The sequence below is a fragment of the Polyodon spathula genome, chromosome 17 (genome assembly GCF_017654505.1).
Source record: "Polyodon spathula isolate WHYD16114869_AA chromosome 17, ASM1765450v1, whole genome shotgun sequence".
NCBI classification, from domain to species: Eukaryota; Metazoa; Chordata; class Actinopteri; order Acipenseriformes; family Polyodontidae; genus Polyodon; species Polyodon spathula.
In genome coordinates this window covers 22,988,097-23,007,400 of record NC_054550.1, presented here as the reverse complement: position 1 = coordinate 23,007,400, position 19,304 = coordinate 22,988,097, and the positions used below count along the sequence as shown (strand labels likewise).

General features: G+C 38.8%; 1 protein-coding gene across 5 annotated transcripts in view; it reads left to right on the top strand.

Moving 5' to 3' along the window:
- Positions 1 to 19,304, top strand: part of LOC121329903 (pleckstrin homology domain-containing family G member 3) — a 104,133-nt gene that overhangs the window by 41,044 nt on the left and 43,785 nt on the right. For 2 of the 5 annotated variants that reach the window (XM_041275911.1, XM_041275909.1), the window contains exon 1: positions 12,031 to 12,283. The exons of 2 other annotated variants lie outside the window; for them this stretch is intronic. In XM_041275911.1, the coding sequence (XP_041131845.1) occupies positions 12,199 to 12,283 (85 nt within the window). In that variant the 5' untranslated portion in view covers positions 12,031 to 12,198. Of the gene's footprint in view, positions 1 to 12,030; positions 12,284 to 19,304 lie in introns of those variants that run through there. One more of the 5 variants, XM_041275913.1, reaches the window with a different exon arrangement.

Here is a 19,304-nt window from a genome sequence, read left to right as displayed (position 1 = left end):
CCTTGGTAATCGAGTGCAAACGCCTCTCCAATCTGCGGCTTCCAGGCCTTCTTCCAGACTGGCTGACTTCCCGACCCTGAGAAAGAACTGTCACACAAGCCTGTCCAAAGAACTCTGTTCTCGCTGCTTAGCGCCCACACAGGTTGGGAGGGAGATTTACAACCAAGAATCATTGTATTTCTGTCGCACTGCCTCACAGGCTGTGGTTATCTGACTGGGCCATTCAGCAGTATGCTGATTTTGGAGGCCTGTCTGCTGACCTAACTTGTCAGTACTGTTTGGATTTCAGTATCCTGTCTCTTCGTATTGCCATGAGCACAGTGTCAGGCTGACAGCAGCTTTAATGACAAAACATCCCACCTAAAATGACCTGTATTCTTCTGGCTTTATTCTGTAGGAGATTTACTGCACTATCTTAAGGAAACTATTTAAATGTAACTGATCCCATTATACCCTGCTTAGTCTAAATTGATGATGGCCTGCAGTTATTGTAGATGCAGTTATTCCTCAAAGAACTGTCACTTCCAAACTGATTGTTCCCTGCTGTGTAAGCCGTGTAGAGCATCGATTTCCAAGCTGTGGTGTGTGTGTGTGTGTGTTAGTTATCTAATATAATCCCATGTACCTCTTATGTATACATTATTATTTGCAATGTAATTTGCTTCACAAACATCTTTGCATACTATAACATTCTCTGATTTAAATAGTGGCGCTTTTGCGTGACGTCAGTGTGAACCGATGGTCTTGCACATTCGGCGGTTAGAACGTAGGAATCTAAAAATGGATTGGTGGCTTTTATCTGGCACGCTCAAGAGAAAAGAGGCAGATGGTCAAAACAACAGTGAGACATCATCAAATGAAACTCGGCACAAGAAAAGCAATCAGAAGAGTGCGGAGAAAACTTCCACTGGAACTGAGAACGAAGCGTTACCAGTATGTGTCATATATGAGGTTCTGTCGAGTGAAAGTTTAAAGCCCGCTAATCGTCGTAGTCATCTTGAGACTAAACATGGGGAATACGTGTCCGAGCCAATTTAATTTATTGAAAACCAACTCAAAGAATTTCAAAGTAGCAAGAAAATGATGGAATACACATCTGAAGGCAGTGATAATATGAATGCGATGTAGGCTTCCTACCGGGTAGCTAGGCTCATAGCAAAGACAGGGAAGCCGCATACAATCAAGGAGGAGTTGATACTGCCAGCGACTAAGGAGATGGTGGGTATTATGCTGGGAGAGGGCGCCTGCAAGCAAATTAGCATAATTTTGTTGTCGGATAACACAGTTCAACGCAGAATCGATGAGATGGCCCGCAACATGTATGATCATCTACTAGCGAGAATACGACCCAGCCGATTTTATGCACTTCAACTGGATGAATCAGCGGACATTGCAAACCTTTCAAACCTGCTCACCTGTGTAAGGTATGAACACAATGGAGATATACTTCTCTTTTGTAAATCGTTGTCCACACACTCAACTGCAGAGGCTATTTTTGATATGTTGAACAGTTTAGCACAGATGGGACCCGTGCGATGTCAGGCCAACACAGTGGGGTTGTTACGCGTGTAAGAACAGTGGCTCCATGAGCAACATCCATTCACTGCAGCATCCATAAGGAGACGTTAGCTGCAAAGAAAATGCCTGCTGATCTCAAGACCGTTTTGGAGGAAGTGGTTAAAACCATGAACTACATCAAGGCCCATCCACTGAATTTGTGAACATTTGCAGCTCTCTGTGATGAGATGGCAAGTGATCACCATCAACTACTTCTGCACACTGAGGTCCGCTGGCTGTCCCGAGGAAAGGCACTTACTCGTCTTTTCGTGTTGCATGATGAAGTTTTTTGCCAAATTGGCGCATATGGCAGATTTTTTCGATCACTTGAATGGTCTCAATCTGCACCTTCAGGGAAAATCAATGACATTATTTCATGTGCAGGACAAAATAAAGGCGATGATCAAGAAAATAGAGATGTGGGCCAAACGACTTGAGCAGTCTAATTATGACTCCTTTGGGAATCTGTCAGATTTTTTGGTCACAGCAGAGATGCAGCTTCGAAACAGAGTGAAACATATCATTAGCAAGCACCTCCAAAGTTTGAAAACAAACCTACACGAGTATTTCCCTGTGCCCGACACAAAACTCAACTGGATACGAAATCTCTTTGCGAGCCTTGCTGATGACTTTATTGCAAGCCTGACCTCGACAGAGCAAGACAGACTTGTGGAACTGTCCTGTGACAGTGCTTTAAAGCAGGATTTTTCTCGGCAATACCTCACAGACGTTTGACTTAAAGTTGCTTCGGAATACCCAGCACTGTCCAACAAGGCAGTAACATTTGTGATGCCTTTTCCCACAACCTACCTTTGCGAAACTGGATTTTCAGCACTTGTTGCATTGAAGACGAAATATCGGAATAAACTTCACGTTGAACCCGATCTCCGATTGAGACTGTCATCGCTGGAACCAGACATCGAGCGTTTGACGACTGCGAAACAACATCAGCCTTCTCATTAGGTAAGTGTTATCTTTTTCCCACTGGAAGGCCTACTGCAGGTAAATGTACTGCGACGAGTGCAATTTGTTTGTGAGTAAGCATAATAAATTATTAGAAATAGCTGTGTTTTTAATACCCCTTGATATATTGCTTGCTTTCCTAGTGGTCTGCAAAAGCTTTCAATGACGATGCAGTGGGCCACATAAAGGAAAAGGTTGGGAAACGCTGGTATAGAGTATTGTATTTGTGGGGTACAGTAGCAGGTCAATTGAGTTTAGGGTATGAGGAGGGCACTTAAATCCATTGCAGACAAATTGCACATAGTGACAGAGAATCTGAATACATTTAACATGGAAAAAGATGGTTTCTTATAATTGTACTTGAATTAGAAGAAGAAAAAAAAAAGTCTACCGAAACCAAATATTGGAAATGTTTGTGAAGTGAAGTAATTTCCTGTGTGGGACTTGTGCAATGGAAAATCAATTGCAAACATCAATATCGTGCTAATCATTAACCAGTCTGTGCTTCAGTAGCAGTTTGGTCACCTTGAAGTGTTATGCTGCACATTCAACCACTATTCTGCTTCGTTTGTATAGTACCGTAGATGCCCCAGGTCTAAAATGAATTGATAAGATCCCCAGTTTTCTAGTGGGAATTACACTGGTTAAACACTTATTGGTAGGTCTCCTCAAACTCCTGTTCATGTTGCAAAAACCTTAGAGCTTTGGTGTACCAGCTTTTCACTGAGTGGTGCCCTCATGACCAGGAAAGCAGTCAGGCGTGGGTTGTTTTGGTGGTGACTGTGTTTTCATAACAGTCAGGAGTCAGTTTAGTGCAGGCAGTGTTCTGGAATTCCAAGAATTGGTGGGAGATTGGAATCCGCATTATTTCACTGTCTGCGTCCCTGATGCCAAAGACCAGATCGGGCTGGCAGCTTGATTAACTTGTCAAGGCTGGCAGGGGGGCTGCACTTGCAGGAAGTTGTGGCTGGGGGGGGGGGGGGGGGGGGCTGTAGTGTATCTCTTTGACATTTAACTCCACGCTTTGAATGTTCTATTTCTCCTCACCACTCCACGCAGATGTCGCTGTTGAGGTAGTGGTGTTTTGGAACCCACTCAAGAAAGAGCAAAAATAAACAATTTAATAAATACTAAATATGGAAGATGGTGCATCTAGCTAAAAAAAACTTATCCAAATGCTGTTATGCACACAATTATGACGTTTTTATCTCTGTCATAAGAACAACTAATCCAATTAAGATCATTCATGGTATGATCATTGCTCAAGTCCTTGAGGGTATGTACTGCACCAAAATGAACCTAGGCTGCTGTGTGTCTTCAGAAATGTGATTAAAGAGCTACATGCTGGGTATACCAGGTGCTGTTTATTTGAGTAACATACTACTGTATGTCCATTTGTATATGGTTTATATGCCAGATTACTGGTCCTTGATTGATGCATGTGTATATTTATATTCAGAATATCTATGATGTGGGCTTTAATCATTCTTGCTTTGAATAATCCTGCTTTGCGGTTCTGAATATTATGCAGTTGCTAGGTTGAGCAATGCAAATGATTTAATGCTTTAAGAAGCAGGCTCAATAAGACCCATTGTTTATCCCCTTAATCCTCTTAACACGCAGTAGCTGCATTGGGTGTAGTTTCTTTCAGCAATAGGGGCATACTGGTTATGCTGGCTGAGCGCAAGAACATTATAGCTACACAAACAATGAGATCTGATTGGTTAGGAATATTTCTCATGTTCATATCTCAATTAGGTGATATTTGTGTGTTTTTCATAAAAACAGATCATGACATCAGAAGTGCATTAGTTAAAGATTAAGTCACCTTAAATGACACTTTTTAGTTTTACTCCCCTTACATTTTTATGATTTGATAATTGTGAGTGGTACCAGGCAATTACAATATTGTGCGTTATTTATTTATTTATTTATTTATTTATTTAAAGTATGTGTTGAAGTCGTTTGACTAGGAGTTCAGGAGATGCTCTTTAGTTGTAGCTGTCAGCCATAGACATAAGTAATGTAGGCTTGATCAACAAAAGTGCCTTCATATTTGTTAGCTCCAGCTCCATCCAGAGCACTGCTAAGGGGAAGATCGCTGGATGGCCCCAGCTCTTCTGTAAAGTCACTTTAGCTCTAGTTACTGTACATGCATCTGTGGCAGCAGGAGATGGAGCAGCTGCTAGACTCGGGCAATTGTACCTTTTACATAAGATTTTTTTAAAAAAAGCAGCGCTTGAGTAATTGCCTAATTGCCGTAAGACCCACTCAGAATGATTGCAAACATGACATTTGAAGCTGTCATTACCACAGTCAATCATAGCGTTAATAAGTAAGTTTGATGCAGCTTTTAACTGATTCACCTAATGATATGACTCTGGTTCATCTGTGTGATAGTTTGAAGCTGTAACAGTCTGTGCTGACAATTCCAAATGAGCAATCATACCAAGTAATCCAGTAATCCTCTTTTAAAATAAGTACATCTTGTCAATGTTGTGCCCCTATTAATCTCACCCAGGCGAGAAATTAGAAATTAGAAATCCTTTGTCCTTTATTGTGCTGACAGTAGTGACTGAAGTCAAACAACCTGTATCTGCTTGACAACAGATACACCAGAAGTGGTATGTGGTAAATTCAGATTAGAAAATATTCTTGGAGATCAATTGAGCTCAGCATTTCCTAATGACATTACAGCAGTTTAGATTCCTGCGTTTTGACCGATATTAGTTACCTACAGGCTCTACCTGACTTTGCATTCTTTCTCAGGTTACTTGTCAATTTTCAACTTTGTTTTGAAAATATTTCTGCAATGGTAACTGAATTGAAATGAAACCTCTCTCTTCCAGCAGGGTTTTGCTTCTGTCCAGTTTTACTGAGGGGGCAGAAAGAGGTCAAGTTTAACTCACTTTATTGGCGAGTTGGGGTGTGAGTTCAGGGCTGAATCAAGCCCACTGGGCTAAAGTGACCCTCCAATTACTGTGGATACCATATAGACTCCTCAGTGTGCTAAAGGGTTGGTAACAGTGCCAATAAGGTGGCATGGTCGCAGTTCCCATTTGCCCCATGCTTCCATACTGTCTCATAACCAGAGGCAGCCCAAATCTGCGGGAAAATCTGCAAAAAACTGCAGACATTTTCACTAGATATCTGAAGAGTGTTCGGCGGAGCATCTTGTGTGTTTAGGATTTGTATTAATAATGGCTTATAAAAATGTAAAGTATGTAAACAATCGTACATATATATGGGTTTAGTACTTCCAATTTTTAATATATCAAGCATTTGTCAGTAAAATCTTTAGAAACTGTCTAACAAAAACATCACCTCAGATGAGACTTCTAATTAGGCCACATTTTCAAAACATTAAGTCCAGCCATTAACTCCTGCTTTTTTAAGGAGACAAAACATCTGTTAATTTAACAAAACTGGAACCGAACAACTAAGTTTTATGGGTAATGTGAGCTAACCTGACTGATGCAACTATTTCAGAAAGAGCTTTGAAAAGGTGATATGAGCAGGCTGGAACAGAGGGTGCAATTATATTTTAATTGCATATTAATCAGCAATATCCATCCAACACTGCAGCTATGTATTTAGGTGACTTGCAGACAGAGACTGATCTGTGGCTGTCTGACCTGTGGTCAAAGTGTTGATGTTTCCCAGCATGATGAAAGCAATCTCTTTCTGCACCCTACAGTTTTTTATTTTTTTATTTTTTACTTGCAACGTTGCAGACAGACACAAAGCAAATCTTACCGTGCATGGGGAATCCTCAGTGGACCAAGACAATAAATAGACTACCATGAAAAACATAACATCCACAACCTTCATGTCAAGGCAAGGTTATGTGGTTTAATAATAGAGGGGTGTACCGCAGAACATTCCCGCAATTGACATGCATCCAACTATTTTGGAAAATATAAATCCTTTCTGAACGGATACTCTAAACAATAGCTATAGCACATAGCCCTGCAAAGTATACTACAGTATGTCTTGTAAAGTTTAAAGGATCCAGACAAACTAAGTTTTGTTACAGTGTTCAAACCATAGCTATCACCTACAGTACATGTATGTAATTTTTACTGGTTTAATTTTTTATTATATGGGGTTTGTATGATTCTCTATTTGTGCTATTGTTTTTTTGTTTGCTATTCTGAGGGCGCAATATTACTGTATTTAAATTGTTTAATCACAGTATTAATGCTCTGTAATGGCCAGCAATAAAAAAGCAATAACTCTAGCTCTGCACATGTGAGTATTGATATTTTCTGATGAGTAATCAGATTTCCATTGCTCCAATTCTTCCGATTTTAATGAAGCCACTTGATGCTTCATGCTGATGTAGAGTTACTACAGGGCCATGATACCTGACAGCAGGTGGCACTAGCTGGAAGGCGACACTTTTCTAGGAGTACCACTGGGGGGTCTCTGGGGGTGCTTCCATATACTGGATACCATTACAAACTCCAGCATTTCCACTGGAAAACTCAAATTACAGCACCCCACAAAAAATAAACCCTTGGTGTCGTTGGTTTACTACCAGTTTGTTGCATCTTGCAAATATTTGTCTTAGTCAACATAGAATGAGCTGGAAGTTGACTTTGAGTAAACTTGAGGGAAGATTATCAGCTTAGTGAAGAAACTGATTGTGTAACAACCTGTACAGTTTGCCTAACAAGCATTGCAGTCCTCTTGCTCACTAAAAGCATGAGAAGACATTTTTACAGTAAGAGACAAGGGAATATTTTAATGCTCTGCTTCGCTTTAACTCTGCATTCATTCTGCTGGTGGTTCCACTAGGGGTGACTCTTACAGTGGTTGCAGCTAGCACAATAATTCCATTTAGCTGTCTTGCACTTCCATTTACCATCCAGGTCTCAAATATGCACTTTTGAAAAAACATGTATTTTAATTTGAAAATGTGATATCTGGCACTACACCGGGTTACAGAAATCTTGTTTGCAAGCTGTGCTTTCCTGTAGTGTTTTACCTGGACACAGAAACTGTCCCCACCTCCAAAACCTTCTTTCCTGTTAACGGAACAGCAGCTTCTCCTGTTGACTGCAGTGTTTTGCAGCCAGTAACCTGCTTTGACTCCTGGAGTCTAGTGGAATGAGGTCAGTGAAAGTCTTGTTATATAAATATTAAGGCAGCAGTATTAAAATCAGTATATATTAACATAAGTTATTGTAGCATTATATGATAATTATACATTGCTCTTGCACACGTCTCTCTTGACGTGCTTATCTCCTTGCGTTATCTCAAACCAGTGCAACCTGGGATCATGGAAGATTTGTATCCAACTTTTTTTGCACCTGTAGCAACCACTCACATAAACCAAATGTTGAACAGGGTCATTTGCCTGGATTTGCAAAGCTGGGGAATTAAAATGGGTCGCACATGCGTAACGGAAGTGGCATTGCACACAAGTGGTGTGTGCTGTGATCCAGCATATTGAGTTGGCCAAGGGGAAGTTCAAAATTATAAAGACACTTTTGTCTAATGATAACATTTATTTTTATTATTATTTATTTATTTATTTATTTATTTATTTATTTTGTAATATTTAATTACATCCAAGCTTGGTTGCAACTATGGGATGCAGCACAAAATCAAGGTCTGGAAACCAAACTGTTTAAAGTTGGCAGCGTCTCTAAACCACAACTTCCTGTTGTAATAATAGCCCCTTGTCTCCTTTTCTTTCTAATCTGGTTTACAAACAAACAAACAGGCTTTGCAGAGCAGTTTCCCATTGCAGAGCAGTTTGATCCCTTCCTGGTTATGAGTTTAATGAGACACACCTAATTGTTATCTGTACACTGGCTGATCTCGAATGAAACCCCAGAATGGGTATAACTGCTATGCAATAGTCTTATTTCCCTCCCTGAAAAATAATAACAATAATAATTGATGGATAGATTTTTTGTAACTACTAAAAGTTAATATGAGATTGACATTTTTTTTTTCTTGCTTGTAGTGGTATCCATACAGCAGCTTGTCATAGCCAATATGGGGGCCCTTTTTGTAAGATGCTATCTTCTTTTATTTTTGTATTAATCTCTTTTGTGCTGACTGGGATGTGTGAAAGTAACAAGGTGTGTTCATTTTGCAGTTTAAAACAGGATATCTGGCACTGCACTAGATTAAACCAATCTTTGTTTGCAGGTATTGCTGAACCTTCATGGTCATTTCACCTGCAGTTACTTTTTTCATGTCATTAACCAAGTAGCTGCTCCCCACCCATTGACTGAAATGCTTTGTAACATGCTTTGACCCAGAAGTGGAAGATTAACTGTTTTTCCTGACAGTAACGTATGGAAGCTGAGAGGTTTCTTAACCCGAATGTAGTACCAGATACTCTGTTTTCAAATGAAAATGCATGTTTGTTATAACTGCACATTTGAGACCTGTGTAGCTAATGGAAGTTCAAAACAGGTAAGACTGATGGAATAATTTTGTAGCTGCATTCACTTTAAGGGGGTTGAACCTTGTACATTAAGTAGCAGCAAAGCAATCTTCATTATGCCAGGACTGTTTTAGAAAACATATCGGCTGTGTGTGCTCATATCTTTATCTTTAGAGGTAGCTTGTTTAAAGGAGCATAATTTAGGTTGCGTTTTAAAGTACATACTGTATGCAGGACCAGACAACACTATATAATTAATCATGCACATTTTATTTTGTTCCAACAAATTGAGTCGCTATTGTATTTTAGCCTACCTAGACATTACATATGTTCTGGTACGTACTACATAATTTATTTTAATTATTTGTTGTTGTTTTTCGTTGCTTGGAATATAATTCTCTGTAATGACTTCTTGTGTTAGCACATGGGCCAGGGTAAGTGTACAGACAGTCCTGACACAGGATTGAACTGATTCGCAAGCCAGTATGGCTAGACAGGGAAGGTACTACTGTAAATTCCTGTCAAATCTGAATAATACCTGACCTGGCAGTACTGTACCGTGAAAGATACTCCTGAGAGTTTTATTTTAACATTTGCAGGTGCTTTTATCTCTCTGTGTTCTCAGATCTACAGTGCCAGAAAGCTGGATGCAAGCTGGAACTAGAAGACTATAAAACATTACAGTTTTTACTATAAGCTAGCATTTTACTTTTTTACTAGAGGAATTGCTGCACTCCATCTAGTGTACTGTGATTTAATGTTTTTCATTTAAAAAAAAAAAAACTGGCTATACAGAAGGCAGCTAATTGACAAACCAAAAATGTTTATTAAGCACCACTATCGCCTTTTCTTACTTAATTCCATTACTGGTGGTGTTCATTAAAAAATGAACACTTACACATTAGTTTTACTTCTAGCCATATCAGTGAGAAAGACCGCACACTTTGACTGACAGTGTCTTCATAGTTGGTACACTACTGTGTTCTGTTATTCTCTCAATGAAGTTGCAGTGCAGGTGGTTTCCAGTAGGTATTAACCATTGCACTGCTATAATTGTTTCAACCTGTTCACACATCCATTTTACTTCAGTTTACAAACCATTCAGCCTGATATGACAATCCCCTTTTCACAAAACTCCCATTTATAGCTAAATTAGCATTTACCTCCAGTTTTGACTAAATTATGTGGAATTTGTTTGATTGGATTAAACAATTGAAGACTGGTTCTGTAAACATGTGTGTTCACATAAGCCTCTATGCGTAAACTATGAATTGTAAACAAAGCAACTATTAACCATGCGAGTCCCGGCATATTCCCTCTGTTTGAGTGGTGTTTACGATAGCTCCAGGGATGGAAATAAGACTCCTAGCAGTCTCACCCATTCCAGGTTTTAATACAAGCTTGATTAGGCACAGTGTGTATGAAACAAACTCCCCATGTGTGTCTTACTAAACTCATAGTAAAACCAGGACTGGATCACACTGCTATACAATGGGATGTATTTCCAATCCTGAGCTTAGTATGTTAGTGACAGTGTAGTGTTTAACATGTGCTTGATTGTACCTGTAGTGCTGATTTAACTTGGTTATAGCCAACACAGGAATACTTTTTTGTCTGCGCTGACTTTCCAATTTGTTTTCTGAAAGTTGTTGTTTGTTTTACATTCTGTTCAGCAGCCTCTGACTGTATTAGCCTTTTTGTTTAATTTGCGATTCTGAAGTTATAGCGATCGATCATATTTTCTTTGTTACATTACAAGATGTGCAAAGCAATTACCTCCATCTGGATGTACAGTTTCTTTGGGAAATGTCTTGACGCGATCCTCAGCCAAAATATACTTTGTTTGTTTTGCTTTGTCGTCCATTTTTGGCATTTTACGTCTAAATGCTGAAAACTAGATTTTAGCAACCTAAATCAAAACAATGCAGTACTGACTTTGTCCGACCTGCTACGTACAGTACAGCAGGTCACAGAAAAGCCAGTACAGACGCACTGATAGGCTGATTAAAACATCGCTGTCATTTGAACAGTAAACAAGAAAGTTAACCTCTTTGGAGTATTTATTTTTTTATTATATTTTTGTTTTGCATACCAGAAGGTGAAGGAATCAAAAAGCCTATGTACAGAAAACAAGTTAATTCCCGTTAATTTTGCAGGCATCTTGGGCAACTTAGAGAGGGCCCCTGTTAGTTCAGACACAAAAGAGGAAATTGTTTTTTTGGTGTTTATGTGGCTTGTGTGTTTAAGGCTGTGCCCACTTGGCCTCTCATAAGACGATGTGAAACTGGAAAACTAACGTTTAATGCCAAATGTCATTTAAAGTAAAACAACACACATTCGCCAATATTCTGCAACTGCTGTATGTGGCCACACAATGGAAACCTGAGTGTAAGTAACAAGAACAGAATAACATACCTTTTCTTGTAGTGAATTATAACTTGCAGCAGCTGTTATCTGTAAGGGGAGGGGTTATTGAAGTATTTTAGTTGAGGTTTAGGGAATGAGGTTTCCCTATGAGGATAATGCTTCCTATCACATTGAAACACAGAATCTAGTCTTGGCTCATTGCAATACTGCAAAATGTGTACATTCATGTAAGACTCCTTTGTGTATGTCAACGGGGTGAGTGATGTATCTGCCTGTCACCCGTGACTCACCTGTCTAGTTGTATAAAACACACTGAATAGCATACATTTAAAGATTTTGATAATGTCTACTGTTATTTTTTTAATCCGCTGCTCCATTGATCATTTATCATTTCCCATACACACAACCACTGAGTTAGCAGATAGCAGTGTTCTGACTTTTCGTTTGAAAATAAATCATTTATAATGTATTCTATCTTCAACCAGATTGTGTGTCGGACTGTTTTAAAGTATTGCTGCTGCTTTTGCCGAGTTGATGACATACAAGTTAAGTCAGCCTTGGGATAACATTTCACACAATGCATTCCTGGGCAGTATATGGCTCAGAGTATCTGATCTCAGAGTGACGTTTTCAGTAGCTTCCTTTTAAAGCACACAGGGCGTGTTATATGTATGATTTGTAAAATGAGCCCAGGTGATTTTTTTTTTTTTAACCTGTGACTTCAGACCTCCACACCTCAGTTCTGCAGTAAAAGTGAACACAGAGAGTCTGCTTAAGAGAAGGGGGACTCATGTGGAAACTGGACTTGTTCGTCATTTCTCTCTCGCCCCTTATCCTGAGTTAAAGCTATGAGTCTTTGGAACAAAAAGTAGGATAAGTGTGTGGGTTTCATTCTCAAGCCTGGGATGGTACATTTTTCTGCTTTGAAGAATCTTTGGCAGGATCGGAACCTCATGAACGGGTTTAACAAAAGGATTTCCAGGTGGTTTGGTAAGTAGGGAATGTTTTTGTGGGGGGTAACAACTTGTCATAGTAGCTAGAAAGGAAAACTAAACTAAACAGACATACTTGAAGACAAGGGGTCTAATCATGCTTAAAAAAAATTAACCGTTTACTTTGTGTACACAACAATAGATTGATAAAAACAGCTTTAACATAGTATTTATTGGGGTGTGTGTGTGTCATATATATATATATATACACACACACACACACACACACACACACACACACACACACACACACACACACACTTACTTGCCTTAATACTGAGGTTTAATGATCCTTATAGTCTTAATCTGTAATCTCTGTATAGAAATAGCTATGTGAGACCTCTGGAAAATTGACACAAAATAATATTTGCATAAAGTAATTAAGAAATCCTATACTTGTAGACCAGTTGCTCTTCACTGGGTTAGAAAGAGGACATACTGCAGTGAAGAACCATGTGTCCAATCCGAGGGTGTTTTGCTAATATCCTCTGAATGCTGCTGTGCAAACCTATAGATTTCTAATACAAGACACAGTGTTGAAACATAGTGACTCATGATGCTTTCAGGGATTCGACATCATCAATCCGAAAGTGGTCTGTTTGCTTTGAGAGATAGCATACAGGGTTGTTTCTTTACTTTAAAAAGGGAGTGTAATATTGTAATAAAATCAGATTTTTGGGTGACACTTTATTCACTCATCCAAAGTTTAATACTCCTGGACTCTTCTTTATGAGAAAGCAGTGCTTGTTGCTTTCCAGTTTATTTCCATTCCCTGAAGGTAGCTGCAGACACAAACGCTTCCTCCATCCTTAAGCTGCCGTGTCACGCCATGAACTGAAATAACATGCAGCACCAGGAGGTTATAGATGTGTTCTGCAAGCTGTGCTGTCGCTAAGGGAAGGCAAAACCTAAACGGTAAACAATAAAAGGGGACATTTTTATAGTGAGAACAGAAAACAAACTTTGTAAAATGTTAAACATATGGGGACGCTTCAGTTTTAAGAACATTTTTAATGTAGAAGCATTTTGGTATGAGAACTACATGGTGTGGGCTTTGATTATCCTTCTGAACAGAAATATTTAAGTGGTCCATTATGTACAATATATCACTGTCTATCTAACTATCATATATATGTATATACAGTATGTATAGCAGTATTTCCAAACACCTACAGCACAGCTAACCTCATTGCAATTCATGCACACAACAGAACAGTATCTTCCTACCTTTAAGGTAGTTACACACAGAAGCTTGTTATTGTTTGTCGTTTTATTTTTTTTTATTATTATTCTCAATTAAGTCATCTTAAAGGGGTTCCCTCCATAAAAAAGTCTTGTAAAGCCAACAGCTGACTCTTTCTTTCACTTTGCCTAATGAAAATCGTAGTGTTCAGTAACTGAAGTCATATTGTGGTGATGTAACTTTTTTTTTTTTTTTTTTGTCACAACCATAAGTCTGGTTGATGTTGTAAAGTAAAAACAGTAATTTGCTGTCAGTTTGAAATAGACCTATCTGGGCTTTTCAGAGGAGTTCATGGTTTGGCCCTCAAGGTGAAAGTCCAGCGAAGCAGAGGTGGGACAGGCTGGATTTGAATTGCTGCTCCTGTTTGAAAATGTTTACTTTTAAAGGCAAGCATCCAAACACTGTTTGGCAAATTCCAGTGTCTGTTTGGGAGCAAGGTGTTGTTTCAGAACAAACACATTTCCTTTCCCACTACCAGTTCATAATCGCACAGCCATTCTACGGACGGTAACCATTTCCCTGCTATTGGAAGCCCTGTCGAGTAATGTAACAGACACTTCAGATTATGTGTGAACCCTCGTGGTACATTCTAGCGAATACAAAGCTGTCCCAATCAACAGAGTTTAAATACAGGCTACTCATCACTTTCATGGAATAAACATTCTGAGATTCTTTCTTGGTTCTAATTCTTTAATTCATATTGTTTACCTTCAGAATATAGAACACCAATACATCTAAAGAACTTTAAATAAATACTACTTCGTTAGAAACAGTAATCTTGAGTTATCTTGTCATGCTGGGTCTGATGTCACCTGTGGATATACTTTACGTCTGTTCAGTGATATGGTTTTTGCAGGTAGAAGCCTGCAGAAAGGCACTGCAGGCTGTATTGTATAGGTTGTGTTGTTCGTTATTGGCTGGCCAGCATCTCATTATTGGTATGTTTTTATTACTTAAGACACTGCGAGATTCTCAACCTTTTTCGGTTGTTTCGGCCTTTTCATTATACATATATAATGGAAACAAAACACTAACAGAAAATACATTTTTGAATACTAAAATTAAATAGCTGACTGAATTGTAACACAGACATTAAAAAAGAGATGATTAACCTGAGTGCACAAGACACAGCTTCAGTATTTTTGTGCTCAATGAATGTGTCATGTTTAAACATGAATTTTACTGCATTTTGACTGCGCCACTATTTTTCCCAGACTAGTGATTTCCTGTGTAGTTTTTTCAAACCCATTAAGAGCCTTACATGGGGATACTTCACCTCTTAATCAAAAGAACCATATTGGGGAGGTCAGTGAGTCTCATATAGTTCCAGAGCTGTCCTGGATAGTACAGGCTTTAAGGCATTTCTGAATAATCCCTACCCGTATAAACCAACTGTAAAAAGGGAAAATAATGTTTTCAATACTACCATTGACGTAAAAAAAAAAAATTGTGTATTAGCTCCAATTTTATCTGTCAAGGTAATGAATAAGTCTTCTTTTGGCTCACATGGTAACAACCTGAACTAAAACAAGACAAACAAACAAAAAAAAGGCCTCCGGGCCCCTTTACAACATACGTACGATTTTATACCATACCCGTGTAATCCCCAACCCTTCTGATATTGGCTGGTATGAAACATGCATGCTCAGTGTTATTTTTCACAGCATCACTTCAGAGGATAAAACACAACACTGTTGACATAGTCAGACAACATTTCTTTGTTTCCCAAATAAATATCAGAGTAATCATGAGACAGTAACAGTAAAGGTACAAAGGGTTTAGTACTGCTGAAAACAGCGATATGTATTTATGGGTCCCTGTAATCCCCTACTAGTAAGTCACTGGTCTACTGTAAGTCTAAGTTAAGCAGACTCTACTAAATCACTAACTGTAATAAATTGCTTAATACACTCCCAAGTTTTCAGATATAAATGTCTAGCCCAACTGAACACAACATGATTCAGGGGTAGGTGTTGAGTGAAAAGCTGTCACCCACTAAAGTTTTTTTTTTAGAGGCACAGAAACATTTCAGCAACAATTTAACAGGAGAAGAAATTGACTCTAAAGGTCTTAATGGTCTATGTTTACAAAAAGCTGCAAATTACCTTTCTTCTGCTCTTTCCTGCAAAGCTGCAGCTGTGTGTTTTGACTTTCATTTTCCATCCTAAAATCCTTTTTGTAAGCTAAAATGGCTTTAAAAGAGGAGGTCTCGCTATAAATAACTGGGAAATTCCAATTAGATGTTAAGCACATTGATCTCTGGCCCTAGAAAAACTGCAGTGGAAAGCAGAGTGGTGGCATCTGTTTTCTGCAGTCTCTGAAAGTTTCTGATAAAGGCTTCTTAATGGAAGCAGTGAAACTTGACCTGTGATCTAATATATTTGCTTCATTGTGGTTGTGTGATTTTGGTACCTGTTTTATTAATATCTGTCTTTGCTGCTATACTTTTAAATTGGAAATTTAGGTTAATTTGCTACATTGTATGTATCTCTTTTTAACTGTGAACTTGCTCTGTGCGTCATACCTTGACAGTATTCCTGCTCACTTCTGCATGATAATACGCTAATGATTTAGGTTTTGTTTGCATGCCTTATTTATTTGCATACTTTCGATCCTTTTTCTGGTAAGCTCTTTGTTCGTTTGGTTGTGGTTGCACATTTTATATATGGGTACTCGATAGTGCTGATCTAAAAGTCTGTAAACCTCGTTCACAAGGGTACTATAGCAGCAGCTGCAGGGGCTACAATAACGTGCACACAATGAAAGTACTGCATACAACCTGTGTGCATTTGGGTTTTAGGCAATTGTTGATTTTTTAAAAATCATTATCAATATCTACTGTGTTTGGCTACAATGCAAAGTCCTGTTCTGCCATAAAAACAGCTAATTTAGAATGCAGTAGGGCCCTTATCTGCATAACCTATAGATTTGACTTCCTCTTAAATTAGCTTGATAAATTGGTATGTTAACATAATGAAATAGAACATCTGCACAATTTCCCTATTCTATTGTGGAATAAAGATTTTCTGCAGGTATGTTGAACATGAGTCTTGAGTTATTTTTGCTTTCTAACATGGAGTTTTTGCCAGTGCAGTTGCATCTCCGGGACCCTGGTGCCAGTGTAACAGGGAGATTTGTACTGACTGTCTGGCGCTTGCGTGGTACTGCAGGACGAGGGTGGCATCCCCGTAAGATCTGCCTGTCAGTCATGACGATGACACGGAGAGGTGTGGAAGAGGGTGTGTGGGCTTTCCATCTCTCTCAATGGCTGAGAAGCAGACCTTGGGGGATTGCTCGCCCCATAAGAACTGCGCTTGGTTATGCATTCGGGTGGCCATGATTAAGAATACTCAGAGACGCTGGCGGAGAAGGCCGGTGTAAACATAGACCAGGCAGGAAAGCCAGTGGTTGGAATGAGCGGTAGTGATAGGGGAACCTTGGCCACCCCAGTGTATAGTGCACAGTAAAGTGTAGGACGGAGACCAGAGCTGACCGGTATAGCGACAGTGGTGGCACTGCATAAGCAGCACTTTTGTTTTGTAGTTTTATTAGTGTGTTTTATTTTCCCTTTTTCTTTCGTCTTTGGTTTTCATTATTCTTTTGAGCACCTGTGAGTGCGAAAGCATTGGCCTGGCATTGTTATTACTGTGGACCTGATTACTGTTGTCGGTACTAGGGCCACGGACAACCGCGCCCTCTGCGGGATAAAGTAAATCCCTGCAGAGAAAAAAAAACAAATAAAACTGGGCACCTGTGCGGTGTTTACAAATACACGTCTGTCTCCCGTGTCAGTGAATACCCACACCCTTCCACAGGCAATAATAAGATTTAAAAAAAGAAAAAAATTGAAATAGTACTGAAACTAATAAGGTAGCAACATTATTTTCAAAACCGTCCCTAAGAAAACATATAAACAACATTCAACAGCAGATGATCAGGAGAGCAGTGAAAACGGGATTGAAAATGGATTTTCACTGCTCTCCTTAACATTGTTTAGTAAAACTTTTCCTTGTTAAAGATGTTGATGATTACCATTTTCACTGCTCCCCTTCTCATTGAATGCTACCCTGTCTGTCGCATCTCCATATCTATGTTAAAAGCCTAACCTGGGTGCAGCTGAGTTATGGGTTGTATGGCGTTTACTGACTTTAAGGTGCGCCATTGAAGTTCATTGAATTGTTGTTTTTTTTTTTTTTTTTTTTTTAATAAGGAATTTCCTTTTTGTGGCATCAAGCTTAAATAAGTGTAACTATCTTTTTAATGACGTTTTTGTAATGAATTTGATGAATGTCTACAGCACTTTTTCTTTAGTACTGTACTTGAAACTGAACCATTTCCTAGAAGAGCAGTTAGCTTTCCACAGTGTTCGGAAGCGGTGACTGTGAATGTAAAGTGCTTGTCCTGTTGGCACTCAAAACTACATTAGTTATACATTGTGTGAGTGTAAAGAGTCGGAAAGCCTAGAATTCAAGAATCAAAAATACTTAAGTGGTAGAAGTAGTTGTTTAGCTAGTGAAGTTTAAGCAAAGCAGGTCTGGCAGAGCCACAGCAAAGCTGAGTACAGAAATATTGCCACCTGGAGCAGAAAATACCCAAGTAAATGTGTTTTAAAGTGGCAAAAAATCAACCAGTACAGTGGAATTGCCATACAAACAACATATCAATATAATGTACCTGCTATCTAATAACATGCATTTACTAGCTCAGGTGTGCAGAGTTCCTGGAAGGATTTCGTTTTGACTTTTAGTTGCTGCATGTTACAGTAATACCTACCTACGTCAGTCTTATTTTTACACACTTGGAAGAAAAAGCTTTGTAGCTTTCTAAAAAAAAAGAAAAAAACTAGTGTCAGTTATTCACATTACTGCTCTGCATGTTTAAAACTGGAGGTGAAAAAAAGCATGTGGTGTCAGTCAACAAGTCCTGCATGTGAAATACGCCACCCTCTCCTCCTGCATTGTTACTAGATGAATGGTTACTCAAATAACGTTGTTCAATGGCACTCCTTGAGAGTGGCTGAACTGGTGCCCTCAGAAACATGTCACCTTTGTACAGCCTGTACACCAGAGTGTATCCGTTAACCTGTCCCCCTGCAACACTCTGTCTGAATGGTGTCCCTAATAAAGGTTATTATAAAATAATATTATAAAAGCATAGCCAAGTGTAATAAAGCATAATGAAAGCAGGGTAAAGAATAGATAAGCCTAGAGAAGTATGGTAAAGATATTTAACAAGGCAGATCTTGGTAAATATTTTTATAAGGGGTACTATGGAGAGACGGTCAAAAAAGTTTGTATTTTTGAAGTTGTTCATAAAATCCACCCTCTTAGTACGAGGATGTAATGGGCTGTGGAAGCCAAAGTCACATAATGAAGCATTTGAAACTACACTTGCCCTTAAATGAAATGGCTTTTATTTACAACAATATATTTAATCTGTTATTTAACTTCCAAGGGTGATAGTGATTTTTTGTGTTGCTTGGTAACCAGTGCTGCCAAAAACAAACAAACAAAAAAGAAACATAAGTAGAACAGCTTCAGTCAATGCTGGATGTAAGTGTCTATGCGCTTTTGATATTACTAAATGGAGAAAGATAGCTTGTGTTTTTTATATATTAGTATCCATGAGGGTGAACAGCTGTCTATTGGACACATTTTCCTTTCAATATGATAAAAGTTGCAAACATGCAACTGTTGTATGTATTAGATATTTCCAATTGAGATCCCGAATACTTATAAGGTGACAGAACAGTACTGAATGAACACTCCCACAGCCA